At 40.7% G+C, this 23,514-nt stretch overlaps 1 protein-coding gene across 1 annotated transcript; it reads right to left on the bottom strand.

Annotated features, from left to right (window-relative positions):
* Positions 1-3,398: 3,398 nt before the first annotated feature.
* Positions 3,399-3,572, bottom strand: LOC118577239 (small EDRK-rich factor 2-like). Its single transcript, XM_036177350.1, has one exon. The coding sequence runs from the start codon at positions 3,570-3,572 to the stop codon at positions 3,399-3,401; it is 174 nt and encodes a 57-aa protein (XP_036033243.1).
* Between the last annotated feature and the right edge of the window lie 19,942 nt (positions 3,573-23,514).

The following is a 23,514-nucleotide window of genomic DNA, read 5'->3' as shown; positions in this document are numbered from 1 at the left end:
GGAGCCCTCCCTCAGCCCTAATATCCTCTGGTTAGCCAACCCTAAACCGCCAAGTGGGCTTCGCAGACAGGTCCAGGTATACGGAAGCAAGCCAGATCCTAAAGCCAAGCCTAATATGGAATTATTTACCATCGAGAGTGCTCACCATCGGGAAGGTGGAAGGCAGAAGCCAGCACCATCTCTAGGGTGTGGCACGCAGCTCTCTACAGTTCTCTCTTTCTTATTATAAACAAGCAGGCAAGAGTAGAGGTCCCATCTCTGCGGAAAAAATTTAGGACAATGTACTGGTGTTTGTCCAGGTGTCATCCACCCAGAGAACACTTGACCTGTCCGATACCCTTTTTTGCAGAGGTGGGAACTGGGGTATCAACCCACGTGCAATCAGACATGCTCTTCTCGGGACTTGATCATGGCATGTGCTCCGAGTGCAGTGCACCAGCCTCGCATCCTGCACATCAATAATCTTTAAGGGTGGCCAGCCAGGCCTGAGGGGACTGTCCTGCCTCTATGGCAGTAAAGGCTTGTATGACCATGGCTGTATTATGCTGTTGAGAGGCCCTGACTCTGCAGATGCACCACAGGCAAGCCAGGGAGACCAGCACCAAAAGGCCTGCTAAGGCTCCCAAGCCTGCCCACTCCTTGAGATGATTCATGGCATTAGAGATCCATGTAGATAATTCTTTTGCCAGTCCAGCATCCACCTGGGTTGAATTCACTGTAACAATAGCCACTCTTAACTGGTCCATCAGGTTGTCGAATTCTCCTGTCCAATTGCCTAAAAGATAACTGGACAACTGTTTAGACAGATTTGCAGCATGGGTAAAGTTTTCATGCTGGATACTAGTCACACACAACCCAGCATATTTCCATTGACAGCCGAGCTGGGCAATCTGCCAAAGGGTGTCAATTTGCTCTTGCACCAAATCAATCCTTTGATTGACTACCATGAGTCCTCCTCTTAATTGTGCATTAACGTCCTTTTGCACATCCAGGGCTTGGGCCACATTAGCGGAAAGGCTATTAAGGGTTTGGGCTGTCTGCACAGTATGACTCATGGCAATAGCGCAGTGGTAGCCCCGACTGCTGCCAGTGAGATAGCTGTAACGATGGCAGCTGTGATTCCAAAGTCTCTCTTTTGCCTAAACAAGGTCATAGCATGAGGCGCATCAACAGGTATGGGTATCCAGCAGGGCATCCAAGTAATAATAGCATAGTTAAATTGTGTAACATTCCAGCACTGAATATAAAAGCATGTATCATTCCTGCAATGGCTGGGGTTCTCTTGGCTTACAACAAACAAAAAAGGGGGCCCATTTTGGCTGACAGGGAGGTTCCCCTATCAGGTTTTTTTCCTTTTTTTTTTTTTCTAATTGTTGCCTTATCTATCTGTTCAACGATGGATTCTAAATCCTCTGATTCGGAACCTTCCGAGTTCTCCAAATCTGGCAAAACAGGATACAGCCTTTTTATCTTTTCCTCTCCCCTTTTCTTAGACCCCTTTTCACTATTAGCCTTTTCAGATCTCTCCTCCTGAAGCATCTCCAAGGCTGCTTGACCATTCTCCACTGCTTCAGAATACCTCTGGTCCTCAAGGCAGCTTCTCACTAGCTTCCATACTGGTCTGACTCCACTTTTCAATGTCCCTTGCTCAGCTGCAAAGTCTAAATCCCTGCCCAACTTCTCCCAAGAGGACACCGAGAGACTCCCAGAGACTGCGAACCAGGGTGCAATGGTATCACATTCCTGAAAAAATCTCTCTAGGATACTTTTCTTTATCTTTAATTTCTTTGAGTGCAGTAGCTTGTTAAGAGCCAGAAAAATTGGGTGCAAAGAGGAAGCGCCCATGTTTGATTTACGTCAGCTTCAAAGGAAAACTAATCTTACTTTCGTTTTAGCCTGCCCATCGACGTGCTCTTGCACTTTCCCTTTATCTACAGAGAAGAGCAAAAACCTCCCCGCTTTTGTCATGGGTTCCCAATTCACCTGGGAATTCCTTTAACCCCGCTTTTGTTGCGGGTTCCCAATTTACCTGGGATTTACTGGTGCACCACCCTGACTGCAGAAAGTTCTGAGCCCTCCTTGAAAGTAGTGAAGTTCCCTGTACGGGCCACCACTTGTCGAGACCGCCTCGACCAGCAAGGAAGACACAACCCTGAGCTCTTCTTTCTGCAGTTTATTCAGGAACCTTGAACAATCTTCTGACCCCAGGGGGAGCCCCCCCTCAGCCCTAATAGCCTCTGGGTAGCCAACCCTAAACTGCCACATGGGCATCGCGGACAGGTCCAGGTATATGGAAGCAAGCCAGATCCTAAAGCCAAGCCGAATATGGAGTTGTTTACTACCAAGAGCGCTCACCATTGGGAAGGTGGAAGGCAGAAGCCAGCACCATCTCTAGGGTGTGGCATGCAGCTCTCTACAAGAATTTACTTTTATTGAACTTATGTACTTTTTCTTTTATGTTATGTTAAAACAGTATTCCTAGAATTACTGTCCTTCTCTAAAATCCCACACCATCACATATATTTCAATCTAATGACATCCAGGCCTGTCATGAAAGGAATAGATGCTAGGCATATACCATGTAATTTTATTTATTTAGTCAATCTATTTTTTTTTTTTTATTTTAAAAGTAACTTTTAAGTTAGCATACACATCAATGGGCTTAATTATGGCATTTTCTTAGGGCATATGGTATGTAATGCATTATTTTCGGTGAATGCATGTGTGCAGGCCAGTGGAGGATTGGACATCTCCTTCTATTGCTTTCCACCCTGTTTCCCTGACACAGGGTCTCTCATTGAACTTGCAGCTCAATGCATTTCGGTTGGCCGGCTAGTGACTGAGCCCCAAAGGGCCTCTGATGCTTCCTGTCTCCTCCAACACCGGGTTATGGGTTTATGTGTCAAATACAGATTTTGACATGAGTGCTGGGATCTGAACTCAGATCCTCATGCTTGCACAACAAATGCCCTTTCCTGATGAGCCATCTCTCAAATCCCTTGTTATGACATTTTTATATACGTACATCATTGTTCCTTGCCCCGACTTCCCCCTCTCAGGGGTCATTTGTTCTCACCTTCCCCACAAATAGGCCCCCTTCTACTTCCTTTTTTCCTTTTGAATTACAAAGCTACTTTTAATACTTTGGGGTGTGCCCCACAGGAATAAAAAGTACTGGGAAGAGGGAACCCCTCCCCCCAACTTCCAGGAGTGGCACAGAGGGAGAGAGGCTACCTGAGGGGAAGGAAGCTCAAAAGGAATCTGCCCGCAGACTGAGGGCAAAGGGAATGCCATCGGTGCTGGGGCCTTGGAGCACTAGAGGAGGAAACTCGAGCATGGTGGGACTGGCTGCAGGCACACAGGCGCAGGGCAAGAGGGTTGGACGTGAAGCCACGAAGCTACTTCCATCCCTCCTTCTCGTTTGCCTTGTTCTGCTTCTGCTGCATGATCTCTGAGTCCCTCTGCTTGCCGGTGGCAGCAGAAAGCCCATCATCTTGGTGATTTCTCTTAACTGAGTCGCTCTGCTTCCTCATGTCCTGGTAGACAAGTTCTTGATGATTACCGCGGGTCATGACGACGGCCCCTTGTTCTGGCTGACATTTGCGGGCACCCCCTTCTACTTCCATGGGGTGTGTGTGTGTGTGTGTGTGTGTGCGCGCGCGCGCACGCACTTGCACGTGCGTGCATGTGTGTGTACATGTGCACTCATCTGTGCTTTGTATATGAAAGAAAACGGTAGTTTTCTTTATGAGCATGGTTTATTTGTGATTACCTTAATGACCTTCAGTCCTATCTATTTTCTTGCAAATAGCATACTTTCTGTCTTCAAGGCTGAATAAAGCAGTTGTGCTTATACGCCACATTTTCTTATTCATTCATATGTGGGTGGACATCCAATCTTGGTGGTACCATTGATTAGCTCTTATGAATTATACCACAATGAAGATAGGTGTGCAGTTATCTCTGAGGTATGCTGACTTAGATTCTTTAGGAATATACTGTGGTGGTTTGATAGGAATGACCCCTTAGACTCATGTATTTGCATGCTTGGCCCATAGGGAGTGGCACTATTAGGAGGTGTGGCTTGTTGGAGTAGGTGTGGCCTTGTTGGAGGAAGTGTGTCATTATGGGGGCAGGCTTTGAAGTTCCATATGTTCAAGTTATGCTCAATGTAGCACACAGTCTCCTTTTGCTGCCTGTGGATCAAGATATAGAACTCTCAGCTCCTTCTCCAAGCCCAATTCTGTAAGTCAGCCCAATTAAATGTTTTCCTTTATAAGAGTTGCTGTGGTCATGATGTCTCTTCATAGCAATAGAAACCCTAACTGAGACAGAAGTTGGTACTAGGGACTTGGATAGGTTGGACCATGTCTGGTGGTATATGGATGTAGAGACTATGGATTAGAAAAACAGACGAACACTTTAAGGGGGCGCTTAATGGGCCATCAAAGTAGGAAAATCCAAGTACTCAGAAGGCAGAGGCTGACAGATCTCTCAGTTTGTGGACCAAGCAAGTTTCAGGACAGCCAAACTTAAACAGTGAAGGAAACCATGGAAAACAGAAAGTGGGTGAAGATGTAATAGAATGAGGGGGCTGTGTTCCAGCCCCAGAAAAGCATCAGAACTTGGCAGCTTTGGCCACATGGTTCTGGCTTTAGAGTCAAGGGTAGAAGAAAGGGGTTATAGAATCTCCTTCTATGACTAATGAGAGCAACTAAGGCCAGGCATGTGTCAGGGGTGTCCCTTCATGGAGGCCCAGAAAGGTCCTTGTGTGAAGCTGTGAAGGTGAAGCCTGGATTGCCTTGGCGAACCCAAAATGTTAGAGATGTCAGAGCCATGGGATACCTGCCTAGGAGAGCTGCTAGTAGGGAGTGAGAGAAGCACAAGAGAGGTGTGCTGCAGTCAATAGAGCTGAAAGGAGCTGGAGATCTGAAGAGCACTTTGGCATCAGACATAGAGATGCAGAGTTTGGAGTTTTCCCACCTGGTTTTTGGTCTTGCTTTGGTTCAGTATTTCCTTGCTATGTTTTCTTCCCTATCTTTTGGAATGGTAATATACATCCTGTGCAATTTTATGTTGGAAGTATGTGATCTGCTTTTTTATTTTTATATTACAATAGATTACAGTTAAAAGATTGCATGAGTCTCATAAGAGACTGAACTTTTAAACAGGGTTGAGACTGCTACTGACTATAGGGAATTTTGAAACTGAACTGAATGCATTTTGCATTATGCTATGGCTATAAGCCTATGGAATGGAATGTGGCAGTTTGAATAGGAGTGGCCTCCATAGACTTATGTGTTTGAATGCTTGGCCCACAAGGAGTGGCACTATTAGGAGGTGTGATCTTGTTGGAGCAGGTGTGGCCTTGTTGGATGAAGTATGTCAGTCTGAGGGCAGGCTTTGAGGTCTCACATGTTCAAGCTATGACTAGTATGGGACACAGTCTTCTTCTACTGCCTGTGGATCAAGATGTAGAACTAAACAGAATTCTCAACATAGGAAGCTCAAATGGCTGACAGACATTTAAGGAATTGCTCAACATCCCTAATTATCAGGGAAATGCAAATCAGCAACTCTGAGATACCACCTTACACCCATCAGAATGGCTAAGATCAAAAACACTGAAGACAGCTTATGCTGGAGAGGATGTGGAGCAAGGAGAACTCTCCTCCACTGCTGGTGGGAATGCAAGCTTGTACAGCCACTTTGGAAATCAATATGGCACTTTCTCAGAAAATTGGCAATCAATCTCCCCCAAGACCCAGATATAGCACTCTTGAGCATATACTCAAGGAATGCTCAATCATACCACAAGGGCATTTGCTCAGCTATGTTCATATCAGCATTGTTTGTAATAGCCAGAACCTGGAAACAACCTAGATGCCCTTCAACTGAAGAATGGATAAAGAAAATGTGGTACATATACACAGTGGAGTACTACTCAGCAGAGAAAAACAATGACATCATGAGGTTTGCAGGCAAATGGATGGATCTAGAAAAAAATCATCCTGAGTGAGGTAATCCAGACTCAGAAGGACAAACATGGTATGTACTCACTCATAGGAGGATACAGATATAAAGCAAAGGATGACTAGAGTGCTACTCACAACTCCAGGGAGGCTACCTAGAAAACAGGACCCTAAGAAAGACACCCAATGACAGAGAAACGGATGAGATCTACATGAACAACCTGGACGTGAGTGGGGGTAATGAAGGGCAAAGTTCCAGGGAAAGAGAGCTCAGGGGAGTAGTAGATCCCAGCTGGATCAAGAACAGAATGGGAGAACAAGGAATAACAGACCATGATAAATGAAGACCACATGAGAATAGGAAGAAGCAAAGTGCTTAGAGAGGTCCACAGAAATCTACAAAGATACCTCCACTGTAGACTACTGGCAATGGTCGAGAGAAAGCTGGAACTGAGGTACTCTGGTGAGCAGATGGCCAAACACCCTAACTGCCATGCTAGAAATCTCATCCAATGACTGAGGGAAGCAGATGCAGAGATCCACAGCCAGGCCCCAGGGGGAGTTCCAGGAGTCCAATTGGTGAGAAAGAGGGGGGATTATATGAGCGAGAATTGTTGATACCAAGATTGGAAAAATCATAGGGACAAATAGCCAAACCAATGGAAACACATGCACTATGAACCAAAAGCTGAGGAGCCCCCAACTAGATCAGGCCCTCTGGATAAGTGAGACAGTTGATTAGCTTGAACTGTTTGGGAGGCACCCAGGCAGTGGGACCCAGACCTGTCCTTAGTGCATGAGCTGGCTGTTTGGAACCTGGGGCTTATGCAGGGACACTTTGCTCAGCCTGGGAGGAGGGGACTGGACCTGCCTGGACTGAATCTACCAGGTTGAGCTGAATTCCCAGGGGAGTCTTTGCCCTGGACGAGATGGGAATGGGGGGTGAACTGGGGGAAAGGCGGGAGGGGGGAGGACAGGGGAATCCATGGCTGATATGTAAAATTAAATTAAAAAAATATGTAGAACTCTCAGCTCCTTCTCCAGTACCATGTGTGCCTGTATGCTGCCATGCTTCTTGCCATCACAATAGTGGATTAAGTCTCTAAAACTGTAAGCCAGCCCCAATTGAGTGTTTAATTTTATAAGAGTTGCTGTGGTCATGATGTCTCTTCACAGCAATAGAAACCCTAAGACCATTGCCAGTACTTACTAAGACATATTAGCTGGATCACATAGTCATTCTAAGTTTTTTGAGGTACCTCCCCACTGAGTTCTATCATAGGTCCAATAGTTTATGCCTTCTCTTGCTGTGTATACAGACTCCCATTTCCTTACATTCTTGCTAACATTTATGGTCATTTTTTTCCCTAGAGGATAGCCATTCTGATGGAGGTGAGGAGGAACTAAGTGCATTCTTTTTCTATGAGACAAGGTCTCATGTATCTCAGGCTTTTCTTGAACTTACTATATCCCCAGAACTGGGCTTAAACTCCTGATACCCCTGCCTCTGCTCCTCTAGTGCTGATGGAATCGGTGTGTGCCACTGCCTCTAGCTAAATCAAGTTTTAATTTGCTTTCTCTAATGACTAAAGATGTTGAACACTGTGGTGGTTTGATGTAATTGGCTCCCATAAGCTCACTGGGAGTGGCACTATTAGGAGGTGTGGCTTTGTGGGAGTGGGTGTGGCCTTGTTGGAGGAAGTGTGTCCCTGTGAGGGCTTTGAAGTTTCATTTTGAAGCCACACCCAGTGTCTCAGTCAACTTCCTGTTGCCTTTGGATCAAGATGTAAGGATTCTCAGTTCTAGCAGCATGTCTGCCTGTATGCTGCCTTGCTTCTTGCCATGATGATAATGCCTAAATCTCTGAACTGCAATGTTTTCCTTTGTAAGAATTGCTGTGGCCATGGTGTGTGTCTCTTTGTAGCAATAGAACACTGATAGCTAGTTCCCATTTATTATCCCTTCTCCTTCTTCTCTGATGAGAACTGGCTGTTCAGCTCATTTGGCCATTTGTTGAATAGACTTGTTCTTCAGTATTTAATTTAAATTAATAAAGTTTAATTTCTTCTTAGATCCCAGCATTAACTACTATCTGATGGTCAGTTGCAGTAGCTTTTCCCCTCTCCCTATTCTGCTGACTATTTGTTATTGTGAAGCCTTTTAATTTTATGAGTCTCACTCACCAGATTTGGGGATTATTCCCTGCCACTGGAATCACTTTGAGGAAGTTATTACCTATGCCTAAAGCTTAAAATGCTTTCCTCTAATAGTTTCAGAGATTTGGATCTTATATTGAAGATTTTGAATTGTTGTCTGTAGCCTTTAATGTTTTGATATATGTTCCTTCTACACTAAATTTATTTAGGGTTTTTATTATAGAAAATGTTATTATTTGGTAATATTATTTGATTTCTGTCCTTAAGTTTATTTGTGTACTATTAGATGGGTATAGCTAGAGGTGAAGGTATAGGTAGAAGTGTGTCAAATCATTATTTTTTAAAAAAGATTTATTTATTTGTTATGTACATAGTGTCCTGCCTGCATGCATGGCAGTAGAGGGCACCAGGTCTCATTTATAGATGGTTGTGAGCCACCATATGGTTGCTGGGAATTGAACTCAGGACTTCTGGAAGCGCAACTAACCTCTGAGCCCCTGTGTCAAACCATTCTTTTACATTGTTATAGTATTTGGTCTTAATGTGTTCTTGAATTTGCTTTGTAATAATTTCATTAAGAATTTCTGTATTTATATTCATCTGGGAATTGGTTTGTGGTTTTGTTTATGATATTTCGTGTTCAGTATGCTGGCTTTTCAGAACAAGTTAGGCAGTGTTCTTTCCCTTTTCTTGTGGGATGTTTTGAGAAGCATAGTTGTGAGAGTTTCTTAAGAGGTTTTGTTAGAATTTGGCAGTGAGTTTATCTTTTCCTGGAGTTTTCTCTGTTAGGAGACATTAATGTTTTAATTGCTTTAGTCTTCTAGTTGGTTCTGAATCTGTGTATGTTGTCTATATCCTGTTGATTTAATTTTGGTAGTTCATAGATTCATTCTTGTAAATTCTTCTAGATTTATCCATTTTTCTAGATTATTTAACTTTTGGAATATAAGTTTTCAGAGGATTTGTTTTTATAGTTCTCTTGAGTCATTAGAATCTGTTGTGATGTTCCCCCCCCCCCCCCATTTTTATTAATTTTGTCCTTTTCTGTTTTGGTCTTTCAGCTAAGGGTTTATAACTCTTGCTTAATTTTTTACCCAAAGTATCAACTTTTCCCACTTATTCTTTGTATTATTCTGTTAATCTCTGTGCTATCTTCTTTATTTCTGTCACTGGCTTTTTGTTTTTCTAAAACAGTGAGGTATATCATTGAATTATTTATTTGAAGTCTTTCTGATTTTTAAAAACAGTTGTGATAGTACACACTTTCATATTAGAATTATTTTTAATGTATACCAAAAGTTTTATATATATATATTTGTTTTTCAAGACAGGGTTTCTCTGTGTAGTTTTGTTGCCTCTCCTGAATCTCAGTCTGTAGACCAGGCTGGCCTCAAACTCACGTAGATCTGCCTGGCTCTGCCTCCTGAGTGCTAGAATTAAAGGTGTGTACCACCACCATCTGGCAAAAGTTCTATTTTTATTTCATTGGATTGCATGATTTCTAAAACTTTAACCTTGGTTTATTTAAGAAACCATGGTCATTTGGGGATCTGCAATTATTTGTATAGTTTCTGGCATTTCTCTTGCCATTGATTCTTATTATAATCTTCTGTGATCTGACAACATACAAGAAATTATTTCAATATTTTGTTTTTTGTTAACCCTTGAATTCCAGCTTAAAATGTGATTTGTTTTAGAGAAAGCTCACTGGACAACTGAGAAGTGCTGTGGAATAACCCTTTTATACATTGTAAAGATTTGTTACAGAATTGGGTTTTATAAGCTTACTGGCCAGTAGCCAGACAGGAAGGACCATCTTGCCTTGTTTTGGCAAAGTTCAGTGGTCACCTTCATATGGGTCCTACATGTCCAGTTTATACAACATATTGTCAAGCAGTCCAGGCAAGTGCAGTTTCCTGACCAAATGGCTAGCCTTTTCTACATTGTAAGCAAACTCCATAAAGGCTTTTTTGATGTCCATCATCCTCTTTGAAGTAATGGTGCTGCCAGGAACAGATGTGTCTCACTGTCCAGAAAAGTCTAAGTTCTTAAAACATTCTAAATGTCATATTCTGTAGGTCTTTGACGTGTTTGAAGATTATCTATCTAATTGAAACATATCTTTGTATATCTAAAAACCTTAACTAACATGACTATAAGCTTGATTATCATAGATTACTATTAATCTGTCTTTCTTAAAGATATATCACAATTTTAAATAAGTTTCACAAACATAATATCTTAAACAAGAGTACACATATATGTAGTATAACAAAATTGACCTTAAATTTGTATTAATAAACCCAAATCCATATAAATGTAAAGTATTTTGAGATTAACAGTTGTTTTTTGGCTTTAAGTAGATTTAATAATCCACCTTTTTTCATCATTTCTATATCATATCCCCCTTTAAATAAAAACAAACATTGATAAACAATATTTTGGGTATTTGGGCACAGCTTTCCATACTACTTCCTGCTGATTGGGAGCACTGGCAATCTTATAGGGGTCCTGAGAAAATTCAGGATTGTGGTCACATCTTGACTGGTTTAGTCTGTGAGGCTCCAACTGCCTTGAAGCTGTTCTGGATGTTGGATCATCTGGGCCATCGGTCACACTGGAGATCTCTCAGGGGGTCTTCCTTGATGGAACCATATTAACCTGGAAGGAATCCACAGCTTCTCATCTTCTGTGGAAAGAAAAGCAGAACCTCTTTTCCATTGCAACATATCCTTAGACCCAAATTTTGAAGTTAAGATACCTTTAAAATATATATGTTGGTTTATCTTAGCAGCTCCCCAATTAAATATCTATCTGTAGTTAGCTCATTAACATTCAAAAGGAAACATAATAATATACATAGTCAAGATTCTTTGTGTACTTTTCATTTTTCCATGGCTTATTTTATTTTATATTACTTTTATTGTCTCATCAAAGATTTTTTTAAAAATTATTTCTTTTTATAACTATCTATACTCTTCCTTCTCTCTCTCAAGCCTATGTACATTTTAAAAATGCATCGCCATCTGTTTACAGTCCTTTCTGTCTGAATCTGTTTTTACTGTATTTCTTAGCCATTTGTCTATATGAGCAATAACTTTGATCTGCCTGAAGCATGTTGGCTGCCAGAGCTTGCAGTAATAGCTTAAGCCTGTAGGAAGTGGCTAGGTGAATCCTCTCTTTACAGTGGCCCATATAAGAATCCTCCATGCGAGTTGCTGTGCTCTCAAACCACAGAGGCTGGGAGAAGCCTCTTTGTATAGCAGCCCATTTGAGATTTCAGCAGTCCACCATGTTGCCACTGAAGCCCTCCAGGGCAAGGGGACGAGTCTCTGTACCTTGGCCTGTAATGAGACCTGAACTAGGAAACTGTTGTTAGCTTTATTTTAGAACCTTTTTTTAAAGCTCTCAGGAAATTCTTGCCAAACATCTGGGCACCAGTTGTAGTTGGAAGTTTTCCATAGGACAAAGAGCTTCTTTATTAACCAATAGTAGCAAACATAGTCACAGCGTACAGAAAGACCATCCTACAGCACTCTTAGTTCTAGGCATTTGCGGCAGTGAATACCCCACTGAGAGTTGGTTGTAAAGGTTGGTCCACACTCTGATGTTTAGGGCCACGAGACTCAGTTCATTTTCCGCAGATGACGACTATGCCTAGCTCCTGCTGTAAGCCTCCCTGTCTAAGCTAAACCTCCTCCCACCTACACCTACACCTTTGACTGTCAATGTCTGGCTTGTCTCTTCTCCATCCTACATAGCCTCTCACTCTGGGGTTGTGGAGAATTGACTTAAAAGGTCCCCAACTTGTGATTGTTCCTTGTCCTTAGGGACTCAGAATTGGCTCAGTTCTACACAATATATTACCTCCAAGATGGCCTAGCTACAGCCACCTGAGGAAAGAATATCGACAAAATAGTCCTCCTGAGTGTGCCTGACCTGTCCCAAGCCTCTATCTGGGTTTCAGGCTTGTGAGAGAGTGGGCAGGACCTCCAGTCTCTTCTTACCAGGGTTGACTGCCTTGCTCTGGATGAGGCCTCTGCTTACCCTCCCCATGATGTGGGCATATGGCTGAGTGGTGTGTTCTGATTGGTTGCTTCCATTTTGCTGTACCATGCTTCCATTTTTCCACATTTTCAGGCTGTACTAACACTCTGTGTGAATTTCTTCTGGCTTCCTGTCTTTTTGGAATAGAATATATATATTCTACTATATACATATAGAATATATATTCTCTCTATATAAATATCCTATATGTTATATAATTATTATACATGTTTATATATGACATATTTATATGTCTCTCAATTCTTCTTCCTCACCACATTACACAGAGGAAAATTCAAATTTGCCAGCTATCATTTAAAGTTTAATATGGGTTACCATATGATAGATGAACCTAATTCTTCATATCAGTGTCCTAAACTTTAAACATTTCACTGCCAATGATTTTCTTCTTTGGCTTTGCTTTGAAAATTTAAATTAACTTATTCTTGTTTTATGTCTAAAGGACTTTTGCCTGCTTCTAAGTGCACCAAGTATGTAGGTCCTGTGGAAGCCAAAAGAGAGTCTCCTGGAGCTGGAGTTACCAATGACTGCTGCTGTGGTTACTGGGAACCAAATCTAGGTCCTCTACAAGAGCAAATGCACTCTTTTCTTTTTCTTTTTCTTTTTCTTCTTCTCCTTCTCCTTCTCCTTCTCCTTCTCCTTCTCCTTCTCCTTCTCCTTCTCCTTCTCCTTCTCCTTCTCCTTCTCCTTCTCCTTCTCCTCTTCTTCTTCTTCTTCTTCTTCTTCTTCTTTCTTCTTCTTCTTCTTCTTCTTCTTCTTTTTAAATTAAGAGAGTTTCCATTCATTTTATATACCAACCACAGACTCCCCTGTCTTTCCTCCTCCTACCCCCAGGCCCTCCCTCCACTCCCCCCACTCCCACCCCCTCCAAAGCAAGGTCTCCTATGGGGAGTGAGCAGAGCCTGGTATATTCAGTTGAGGCAGGTCCAAGCCCCTCCTCCCTGAACCAAGGCTGCACCAAGTGTCCCACCATAGGCACCAGGCCCCAAAAAGCCAGCTCATGCACTAGGAACAGGTCCCAGCACCACTGTTTTGGGGTCCCCTAAACAGTTCAAGCTAAACAACTGTCTCACTTATCCAGAGGGCCTATTCCAGTACCATGGGGGCAGGGGGGACGCCTCAGCCATTGGTCCACAGTTCACATGTTTCCACTAGTTTAGCTAGTTGTCTCTGCGCTCCTTCCAATCATGGGCTTGATATCTCTTGCTTATAGGATCCCTTCTCTCTCTCATAGACTGTACCCCTGAAGCTCTGCCTGGGACCTGGCTGTGGATCTCTGGATCTACTGCAGATGCACTCTTAACTGCTGAGCTATTTCCTCAGCTCCTGGCTTTTCTCTGAACCATGTGTAGCTAATTGTTCAAGCCATCTTTCTGTCAGTGCCTGAATTAGTCTTGTGCAGTAGGTGGCCCTTGTATGATGTCTAGGATGGGATTCTCTTTCTATCCAGCTGAATTTTATTTCCTTGAGTTTTGTTGTGGTAATGCTAGCTCTTTCCATTTCTTTTGGTGTCTCCATCCTCTGCCTGTGTCTTCCAGCTAGAAATCAGTTTGGCTGTGTGTTCACCTTCAGCCATTCTTTTAAAGACAGTGCCTTTTTCATTTCTTCCCTTGCCTTCTGACCTTTACCTTGAGAGGACAAGCTTGTTCATGGAGTCTCAGGTACTGTGTTGTAAACAATCCCAGTGGTTTTAAAAAATTCATATTTTGCTGTTCTCATTATATTCACAATAGCTCAAATTAGGCACCATTGGCTATTATTATACCATTTGTTCAGAATTACTGATACTAGTTTTTGAAGGGTGACTGCAACAAGAAGAGGGTGAAGCCATGTAATGCAGTAGCCTGCCAATGGATTTGTTTAAGAGATCATATCAATAATCAGGGAATTTTCTCAGGGGAAATAATAGAATGGAAAACATGTGCTTATGCGTGACAACCTTTAGGTCACTTTAACCCTTCCCAGAAGATGTACTGGCCTCTCTGGCCCAAACTGGTCTTTGAGCACACAATATTAATTATCTCTCCTCTTCTTGGTCATTTGGCCTTCTGTCTTTATTCTCTTTCTACAACATAGTCTTTGGGTCTCAAGAGATAAATCCTTAAAGATGGCTCCTTACTAAATTTCTTCTCTTCCCTGTCTTAAGGTGCCCACATCAAATCAATACATAGAATCAGTGCCCAAGAATATTAATCAAAACTTAGTGTTTAACTTTTTTTTTTGAGCTGAGGATCAAATGCAGGGCCTTGTGCTTGCTAGGCGAGCGCTCTACCACTGAGCTAAATCCTCAACCCATAACTTTTAATCATAGAAGTCCTTAGCATAGAATGTTGTTGTTGAGCTACAGTTTCTTTTCTTATTTGGGCACAAATAAGAAAAGCTTCTGCTTTCTTTGTGTGGTATCATTTTGGAACACAAATTTGTCACCCCTATTTTGCCAGATCACATATACTGCTAATTGCCACCTGAAAGGAAGTCTAAGAAAGTCACAATTAGCATACATTTGCTTTATAACGTTTTGCTATTTCTGTTTTGCACAATTGTACTTTTTAGGGATGTTTTTCTTCCCATAGCAAGGCAGAGGAAGTTCAAAAATACATCTATAAATGCACTTCTCAGAAAATGTTTTGGTGTATAGGATTACTGATTGGAAGCAGGCGGCTCTAAGGACTTCAGGCACATCCTGATTAGAAATCTGTTTCCTGTGTGGCTCAAACAGCCATCTATTATTATGAATTTGAAACCATTGCCTCCAACTGATGGTTTTACATTGTTGGAAACTGCTAACTGCTAGCTCAGTAACAACTTACATTTGTCATTTGTTTTTTGAGGTTGCTGAATAAGTGGAAGGTCAGAAAGCTGAAGAAAAATAGCTCATGTAGCACTGACGGATAGAAATTTCTCAACACTGAGTATTAGTGAGAATATACTAGTAGTTAACATGAACTGTTAATGATGTTGGAACATGTAACTTCTCAGCAGATGGGAACTTCACGGGGTCAGACCACAGCCTCAGGAACATTCCAAGAAGGTTTACAATGCTGGGGAGACTCTGTTCATTGTTATTTACAAAATGAAGATCTATTTGTCCGAAAAGGATTGATAGGATTATTTAGCAAGGTCTTTGACATTCTAACAACAGCAACAACAAAAAATTGTCACAGCTTTATAACAAATAGATTTTTCTAATATTTTTTTAGGCAATTTTGCAACTTCATTAAAATTGACAGCTTGTTCTTAGTACAAAGTGTGAATTAAATTATTGTAAATTATATTAATATTTTTTGAGATCTACTGCCAGGCTTTAGAAAAAAAAGCTGTTCTGTTCGGCATACTATTGTGCTTGTATGTTCCAAATGGAGCTTCATATGTTGCAAATGATGCAGGATTATTGTTTAGTAATTTATTCTTTTGATTATAATCAGAGAAGAGAGAACCGCCTCCCTTTTTGCTTCAGGAAGCACTGGAGAGCTTACTGGATCCTGGGTTTGCAGCTGTGCCAGCTTACTGACAGGATGGTACTGAGCATAGCAATGCTTTAATGGGGGAAAATAATAATAATCCTGTGGTCCAAATTCTCCATTTCCTCTTCATTCTGCAATTCAGAGCCAATCCCTCAGGGTATCCTTAGCCAAGTTTTCATTCACACAAAAGAGGCAGAAAGCCTGAAATTCACTGAAATGGATTCATTTTTGTACATCAGTTTGGTTTTGTCACTTTCATGGCTTGTAAAATAGGAGAGATATAAAAAGTGAGAATCACATAAGACTAAATTCTGTCTCCTCTAGGAGCTTTGGCATCTGTGTAGATCATCTGAGTGGGCTCAGCTTAGTCATGGTTATTCATGGTATTTGGATAAGAGTACTTCCTTGGGAGGGTGGGATAAGGCAGAGAAACAAAGCAAACTCTAGCTTCTAAGAGGGACCAAACTTGCTGTACAACATCACTGGCTATGAGTTTCTTCTGGCAATAATAAAATTAGATACTGTCTACAATTAGGCAAGTTGCTTCCACAGTGGCTACTGATGTAGCTAGAAGCAGCCCTGCACCAGGTGGGGGTTGATCAGTGAAGCAGGGCTCCGTTCCTCCAGAGTCCAGCAGGGAAAGAGAATGTCATCTCATAAAGCAGAGCAGGACACCCTGGATTAGTCTGCAATCTCTAGAGTTCTTCTTTGTAAAACTGATAGTAATTTATATTAAAAAATATGGTTCTGGGTAGTGAACTGAGGGCTCCTCATATGCTAAACAAATACTCCATAGGGGAGCTATATTCAGGCCCTCCTATTTGCTTATCCATCCAAAATTATATGTGCAAATGAATAATTTAATGAGGATACAATTAAGGATAGATATTTATAAATATACAGATAATCATATAATTTGATATATGTAGACACACAATTTGGAAATCTAAACGTCTGCTATGCTTAAAAGAACATGCTCAAAAGCTGAGCATGGTGACACATGTCTTTAATTCCAGCACTTGGAAGGCAGAGGCAGGGGCATCTCTGAGTTCAAGGTCAGCCTGGTCTACAGAGAAAGCCCCAGGACAGCCAGGGCTACACAGAGAAACCCTGTCTTGAAAAACCCAAATCCAAACCAAACCAAACAAACAAAAAACAAAACATGTAAAGAAAACAAACAAACAAAAGTATATGCTCAGTTTCTAATTAGTATTATACAAATAAAACCAGAAACAAAAGTCCTCTTTCACTTATTGCCTAGGCATACATGATATATAATGCTTGTACTATAATAACATACTTTAAGTTATATCTATGAAACAAAAACCACATGGAAAATAGGAAAACGAAACAAAAGTTTATGTACCAAAGGTGCACTACGTTTGGGTGGGAGGCAATGGCATATGGGGTCTGATTGTTAGAGACTGTTAGTAACACTGTGATATTGCCATTCAGGTACACTTCTCATTATGTATCGCCAGTATTTTACAAATATTTGTTTATATTTTCCTGCATTCAAAATCAAGTATGTAAATGACCACTTAAATGAGGATTTAAATAAAACTGGGAGGATATTTTATTGGTAAAGTGTCTTGAAAGTGTGACGACCTGAGTTCAGATCCCCAGAATCGACATGTCCAAGCCTGCTTCTCTGTTGTTATGAGAAACACCATGATAAAAAGTAACTTGGAGGAGGGGTTTGTTTTGGCTACCCTTACAGGTGAGTCAGGGCCATAACCCGGGGGCAGGAACTGAAGCAGAGAGCCTAGACATATGATGCTTATAACTTACTTCCAGTCCCAGACCCACATTGAGCTACCTGTTTTATACAGCCTAGAACCATCTGCCAAGCATGACTGTACTCACACCGAGCATGCCCTTCACACTCCCCACAGGCCAGTCTGATGGAGACAGTTCCTTGATTGATATTCTCTTTTCCTATGTGTTTCTAGTTTGTGTCAAGTTGCCAAAAGCTAACTAGTACATCATGAAAAAAACTAGTCACAGTGAGATGTACAGACCCACATCCACATGAACACATGCGTGTGCGCGCCCCCCCCCCCCCAAACACCACACACACAGAGGATGGATGAGCATTTACTTTAGGTATTCTATAGTTTTAAAATATATTTATATATAAATCTATATATGTATGATTTTTGCTTGTTGATAATTTTCCTTTCATCAAATAATCTTTTTTTTTAATATTGGCATTTTTATGTTCTTCTTTCTATGCACTTTTATCAAGTTGCATGGACTATTCTAACAGCATTTAGACTGCTGATTGATAGGACAGTGACTGTGGGAATGTACAAATGATCTCTGAGGGAGCAAACTGTGCAATGTGACTTCACCCTAAGAGGTACAAAGAATGTGCTTTGGGAACAAAATGACTAATGCAAAAATTTTGGATGGAAAAGGCAAATAATTTGAAATCAAAAGCTACTAGTACACCATATTATTTTAGTTTGGTTCAAGGAGTTAAGTTGGACATCAGAAATGTGTATTGTCTAACTCATGCAAATTGAGAAATTTATTAAAATGTTAATAAAGCTTTAAAGAAATTTAACATATGAATAGTAACTATTCAGTAGCTTAATTTGTTGGGGATTATAATAAAAACAGTAGGTATCATTAGGTCCTAGTGAGTTTTCCAACATTTCAACTTGGCATCAATTTCAAATTTAAGACATTGGGCAAACATTTAGAAGGGATCTTTATTCTTTTTTAGTTAGATAAAGAAATTATGTGTATGGGTGTTTTCCCTCCAGGTAGGTCAGTACACCATGTGCATGCCCCCACAGAGGCCAGAAGAGGGCATCAGATTCCCCTGAACTGGAGTTATAGATGGTTGTGAGGTACATTTGGGTGCTGGGATTCAAATCCAGGTCCTCAGAGCATCAGGACTCTTATGTTGAACCATCACTGCAGTTTGAAGTAAACATTTCTAATTTACCTATTATTTAGGTTGTAGTTCCCAAACTTTTTGAGCTGCTACAAGGGAAGCCTCTTGGTGGAGGGGTTCTACTTGGACACTGTTAAAATTGAAAATTTCAATAGTAATTCTGTGACCTACCAACGTAAGTTGTGGGTCTTATGTACAGCTTTGCCAGAGAGTGAGAAGAGGCCTGAGGATCACTATGTTCTCCTATTTTCCTTTTTGAATGATAACATTGAATTGGATTATCTCCCAAGAATCTGAAGGATATGTACAGATATCAACATGATTTAAAAAAGAAATAGTTTAGGGTCTGAGAAGTAAACAGTTGTTCTATGGAATGGGAATAAAAAGACAGTGCATTAGTTTCTGTAAGACAAAACATATTAAGTTTTCTTGAATTTGCCATAAGCGCGAAAGGGAATGAGGGATTTTAACTAGTCACTAGGACATTCATAGGAATTATTTACCATTCTCTGTTCTTCATTCTCTATTTGAGCTTCTTGGCAAGACCATTTTTAAGAAATTCCAGCAAATCCTTCCATTTCTTCCTGTAAGCTTTTATGAGCATACGCAGGATCCAGGAATTCTGAGGTGGTTGGGATAAGCAATTGTAACAAATATTGTATAAATAATCTACACACAAAACATTCTAAAACTATAGGAAGAAAATATAACATTTTATTCTCCCACCTCTTAGACATGGGAAATATCCCTTCAACAGACAACTATGTGGGACAAATGTGCCTGGACAAAGTTTCATAGAGGGATAAAATGACAATGAAAGTAATGACAATAACTGTTAGGCACTGATTTACACATATAATGGTTTATTTTAAACAAACCATTGAAGCCCCTGCTATTATTATGCCAGTTTTACAGGGATGAAGAAAATTGTAGCGAGAGTCCCTTTCTCTTTAAACTAAGAACTCATCAGCTGAAGATGCATCATTTAATTCAGCTTATCTGAAAGCCAAAGAACCACCATTACAATAAGCATGTGGAGCAAGAGTAAGACATGTCTCAACCTCAGATACATTCAAATGTCTATTCAGGGGTTCTCAAAAAGAAGGGTGGTGGCTCCACCTCCCACGGCAGCTTGACCAGTGTCATCAAATTCCATTACTGTGTAATAGGCACATAACCTGAAAAATAACACACAATTCTTTTGTGGAAGATTATTAACAATTCAGCATTAAACAAATATTAATGACTATTAAATGTATTGTATGTATACAGGGCTTATGGATGACATGGTTATTCAATAATGTTTTGAGAAATTTCAAATCTCAACTGTTGGCAATGTAACGACAAGAGAAGGCAGTGAAAATTTCTCTGAGTTCCATATCTTTCCTTGTCTTTAAATAGATGCCCTTCTACTTAAATTGCATTTCAGGCAAGGAAGAAAACAAAAGGTGCTAGCATCCAAAAAGCTCAACGAGAGAGAGAGAGAGAGAGAGAGAGAGAGAGAGAGAGAGAGAGAGAGAACAGGGGTTGGTCCCAGGATTTCCCAGCCTGTGAATATATAAATCTGCTCAAGATGCATTTAGAAAATAGCATAACCTTTCATATGACCTGAAACCCCCAATCATTTCTAGATGATTTCTAGTATCCAATGTAATACAAATACTGTGTAAATAGTTTTTTTCACTGTATTGTTCAGTCATAAGGACAAGGTAAAAAGAATGTATATGTTTAGTACTGACACAATTAAGAAAATTATTTTCCATCTGTGGTTGGGTGAGTCTGTGTATGAACAACCCACTGATAACAAGAGCAGACGATCACCAGCACCAGGGCCATTTACTTATGTGCCAACCATTCGGCTATTTCAATGATCCCTGGGGTGCTAGAAAGCACAGATTCTTGCTGGGGTTCATGTCCTTGCTAACCTCTTTTGTGTGACACAGTACAATAACCAGTGTTGCTAAAAGGATTTTGTCAGCATGTTCAGAGATGCAGAAATAGTTCTTGATGTCTTAACAAAACATGGGATACTCTCTAAAGATGCCAGGAAAATGAGACTTCACTTTATTGGAAGAGAGCTCACAGCTATACATAGTCTATGACAACTGAGTCCTTCTGGAATGTTCTTCTAGATGATTTTGCTTTTCTCCAAGGAATTTTATCCTTAGTGGTAATATTCTTTTCTTCAAGGAGAGCCTGAGTTGTTTGTCACCAAATGGCAAAACTTACCCAAAGCCGTAAACATCTTGAAACAACTTCCTGTTTGCTACACAGAAATGAAGTTTCTTACTGTCAGAGACTGGTCATTTCCTGTTCTTTCAATGACTCTATATCAAAAGGTTCTAAAGCCTGAAGACTTCTTATAGGTAGAAGTAATTTGGTCCAGTTTAAGAGGTCATGCTGCCAGGGTTGCTGTATTACAATATTTGATAAACTACAGGTACTCTAGAGACCCACAGGAAGAGGATATGGGTCCCTGAGTGGTCCTTTTCTGTCTGGAAAAGCTGAGATGTTATCATCATCATCACAATACAATCAAATATAATATCCTGAGGGAAACAAAAATAATCCTGTATGTCATCAGTCATTTACTCCCAAGAGAAGGCTTATGGCAAAAAGTTACAAATGTAAGCATAAAAATAGTAAAAACAAATAATAAACACATGAGGAAGCCTACAGTTGATCAGTTTGAAATGGTCTTCCTGGGAAATATGGATCACAATTATTCTGCTATTGGAGTCAATTGTTAGAAGACAGGTAACCTAAACATGATGTTTGGAATGTATCTTCAAAAAAAACTTCATTGCTTGTCAAAAATTCACATCTTCTGGGGATCCTGTGCTATTGGCTGGATCTGAAAGCCTCGTATAAGGAACTTTTCACCAACAGTATTGCTTGTAGGCCTGACTGGCCAAAGGAAAGAGGCTTTTGGGAAAAATTTCCTTCATTCCTTGATGGAGATGATTGAAGGATAATGATTTCCTCCCCATCCTGATGCAGGAAGAAATGACGGTGTACAGTGTGGACCTTAAGGGTCCTCATATGGCCCACATGCTGAAGGTTTGGTTCTCAAGGAGGCAATATTGGGAGAAGGTAGAAGCTTAAGAAAGAAGAGAGGTAATTGTGGTGTGTGTTCTCCAGGAGGCATTGGGACCTGACTCTTCCCTCTTTGATAACCTGCTACATGGAGTGAAATCTCTGAAACCATGGGCTGAACAAACTTTTCCCCCTTTAAGTTGCTTCTCTCAGGTATTTTATTACAGTATTACAGAAAGCTAACATCACAGGAAAACCACCCTGGAAAACACTGATCATGGCTTATCTCTGCTTCTCCTCTGCCCTACTGTATCAGGACTCCTCTACCAATGCTTCTTTTGGGATACATGAGCAATTTTCATAGCCTGTCAAATAGTGGAAGCTTCCCAGAAGAACAGACAACATCTGTTCTTGCTGTCATTGTACTTACATATAGATGAACATGTATTATATATGAACATATTGCTTTACATGCATGTGTAAAATCTTGTGTTTAATTATATAATGGTGAAGTCCAGAATGTTTTCATTTACTACACCATGAGGCTTTATACAACTGAAACACTGACCCCAGGCATCCACTTGACTTTTACTTACTGTTCTTTTAAGCACTTCCCCTCTTTTATGCCTCCATGGAGCCCTGTCTAGTATGAGGCAATAGAAATGTGAGAGACAAGCCCATATTTTGTGGCCCTGTGAGGATCCAACTTGGGTGCTTGTTTAATCTGAAGTGCATCTGTTAAATTACTAATAAAATTTATTTATTTAGGAATAAGACAAATACAAAAGCAAATTACTTTTGTCTCTAGGAACTAGAAAAATGCAAATAGGCTGAGGAACCAGAATGCAGTTAATTCTGAAAAAAAAAAAAAGCAGTTTAGTTAAAAACAGAAGTGACAAGTGCATGTAGGCATGTGTGATAAAGAGGTGCATTAGGATGACCAAATGCTAATGTCTGTCTTCTGCACAGACTTGCTCTTGTGTGGGGATTGTCCCATATTGCAATTCAGGGGAGTGGGAAAGAACACCAATAACATGGCCTCTCAGCTCTTCAGCATAGTGGACCAGGCCTGGAACCCGGCACTTAGTGATTTGGTATATATGAGAGCAGCTAGAGTCCTCTCAAGTTAAAATCTCTGGTTGTAGGTCACACTGGTGATGAACTCTCTTCTGTTAATCTATAAAAGCAGACTTTAGCTGATTTCTGGGAGACAGAGACAGACCCGGGTGCCTCCAGTGTCCACCACCCACCTGATTCCTTCCACTTCTCAAACCAAGTTGAGATGGGGATGGAAGTTGTTTTGGCTCTTCATTTGACCTTAAATGGTGCTGAAGACTTCAGATCACATCCAATTAAAGAGTTGTCATTTCTGTATCAGAATCTTGTAGCTTATGAAATATCCTCATTCTAAAATAAATTGTGTTTTAATTCTTTTTCTTAAACACCCCAACCAGAGCACTGTTATCTGTCAACTGTGTAGGAAAACAAAATTAACTCCAGAAATGGTGTTTTATTGTTAACTGGTTAAATTATTCTTGTTTCATTTTGCTCTGTAGATGTAACCATCTTGTTAAATAAGAAACATAGAGCCAATTGCAGAGTTAAAAGCCAAGAGGTCAGAGCAATAGCTGAGAGCTGAAAACCTTACCCTTCACTGCTGCTCTGTCTTTCCTCTCCGCCAGAGCTACTTTGTGTTTTTCTCTTTTTTATAGACTTTCTTTTCTGCTTTCTCATTGGTTGTAAACCCAGCCACATGACCTCCTTGTCACTGCCTGTTTGTACAGACCTTCATGTCTTCTAAGGTTGGTATTGAGATTAAAGGCGTGTGTCTGCCATGCTGGCTGTATCCTTGAACACACAGAGATCTGCCTAGCTCTGCCTCCCAAGTGCTGGGATTAAAGGCATGCACCACC

Source organism: Onychomys torridus, chromosome 2 (genome assembly GCF_903995425.1).
Source record: "Onychomys torridus chromosome 2, mOncTor1.1, whole genome shotgun sequence".
NCBI lineage: Eukaryota > Metazoa > Chordata > Mammalia > Rodentia > Cricetidae > Onychomys > Onychomys torridus.
This window is presented reverse-complemented; position numbering and strand designations above follow the sequence as displayed.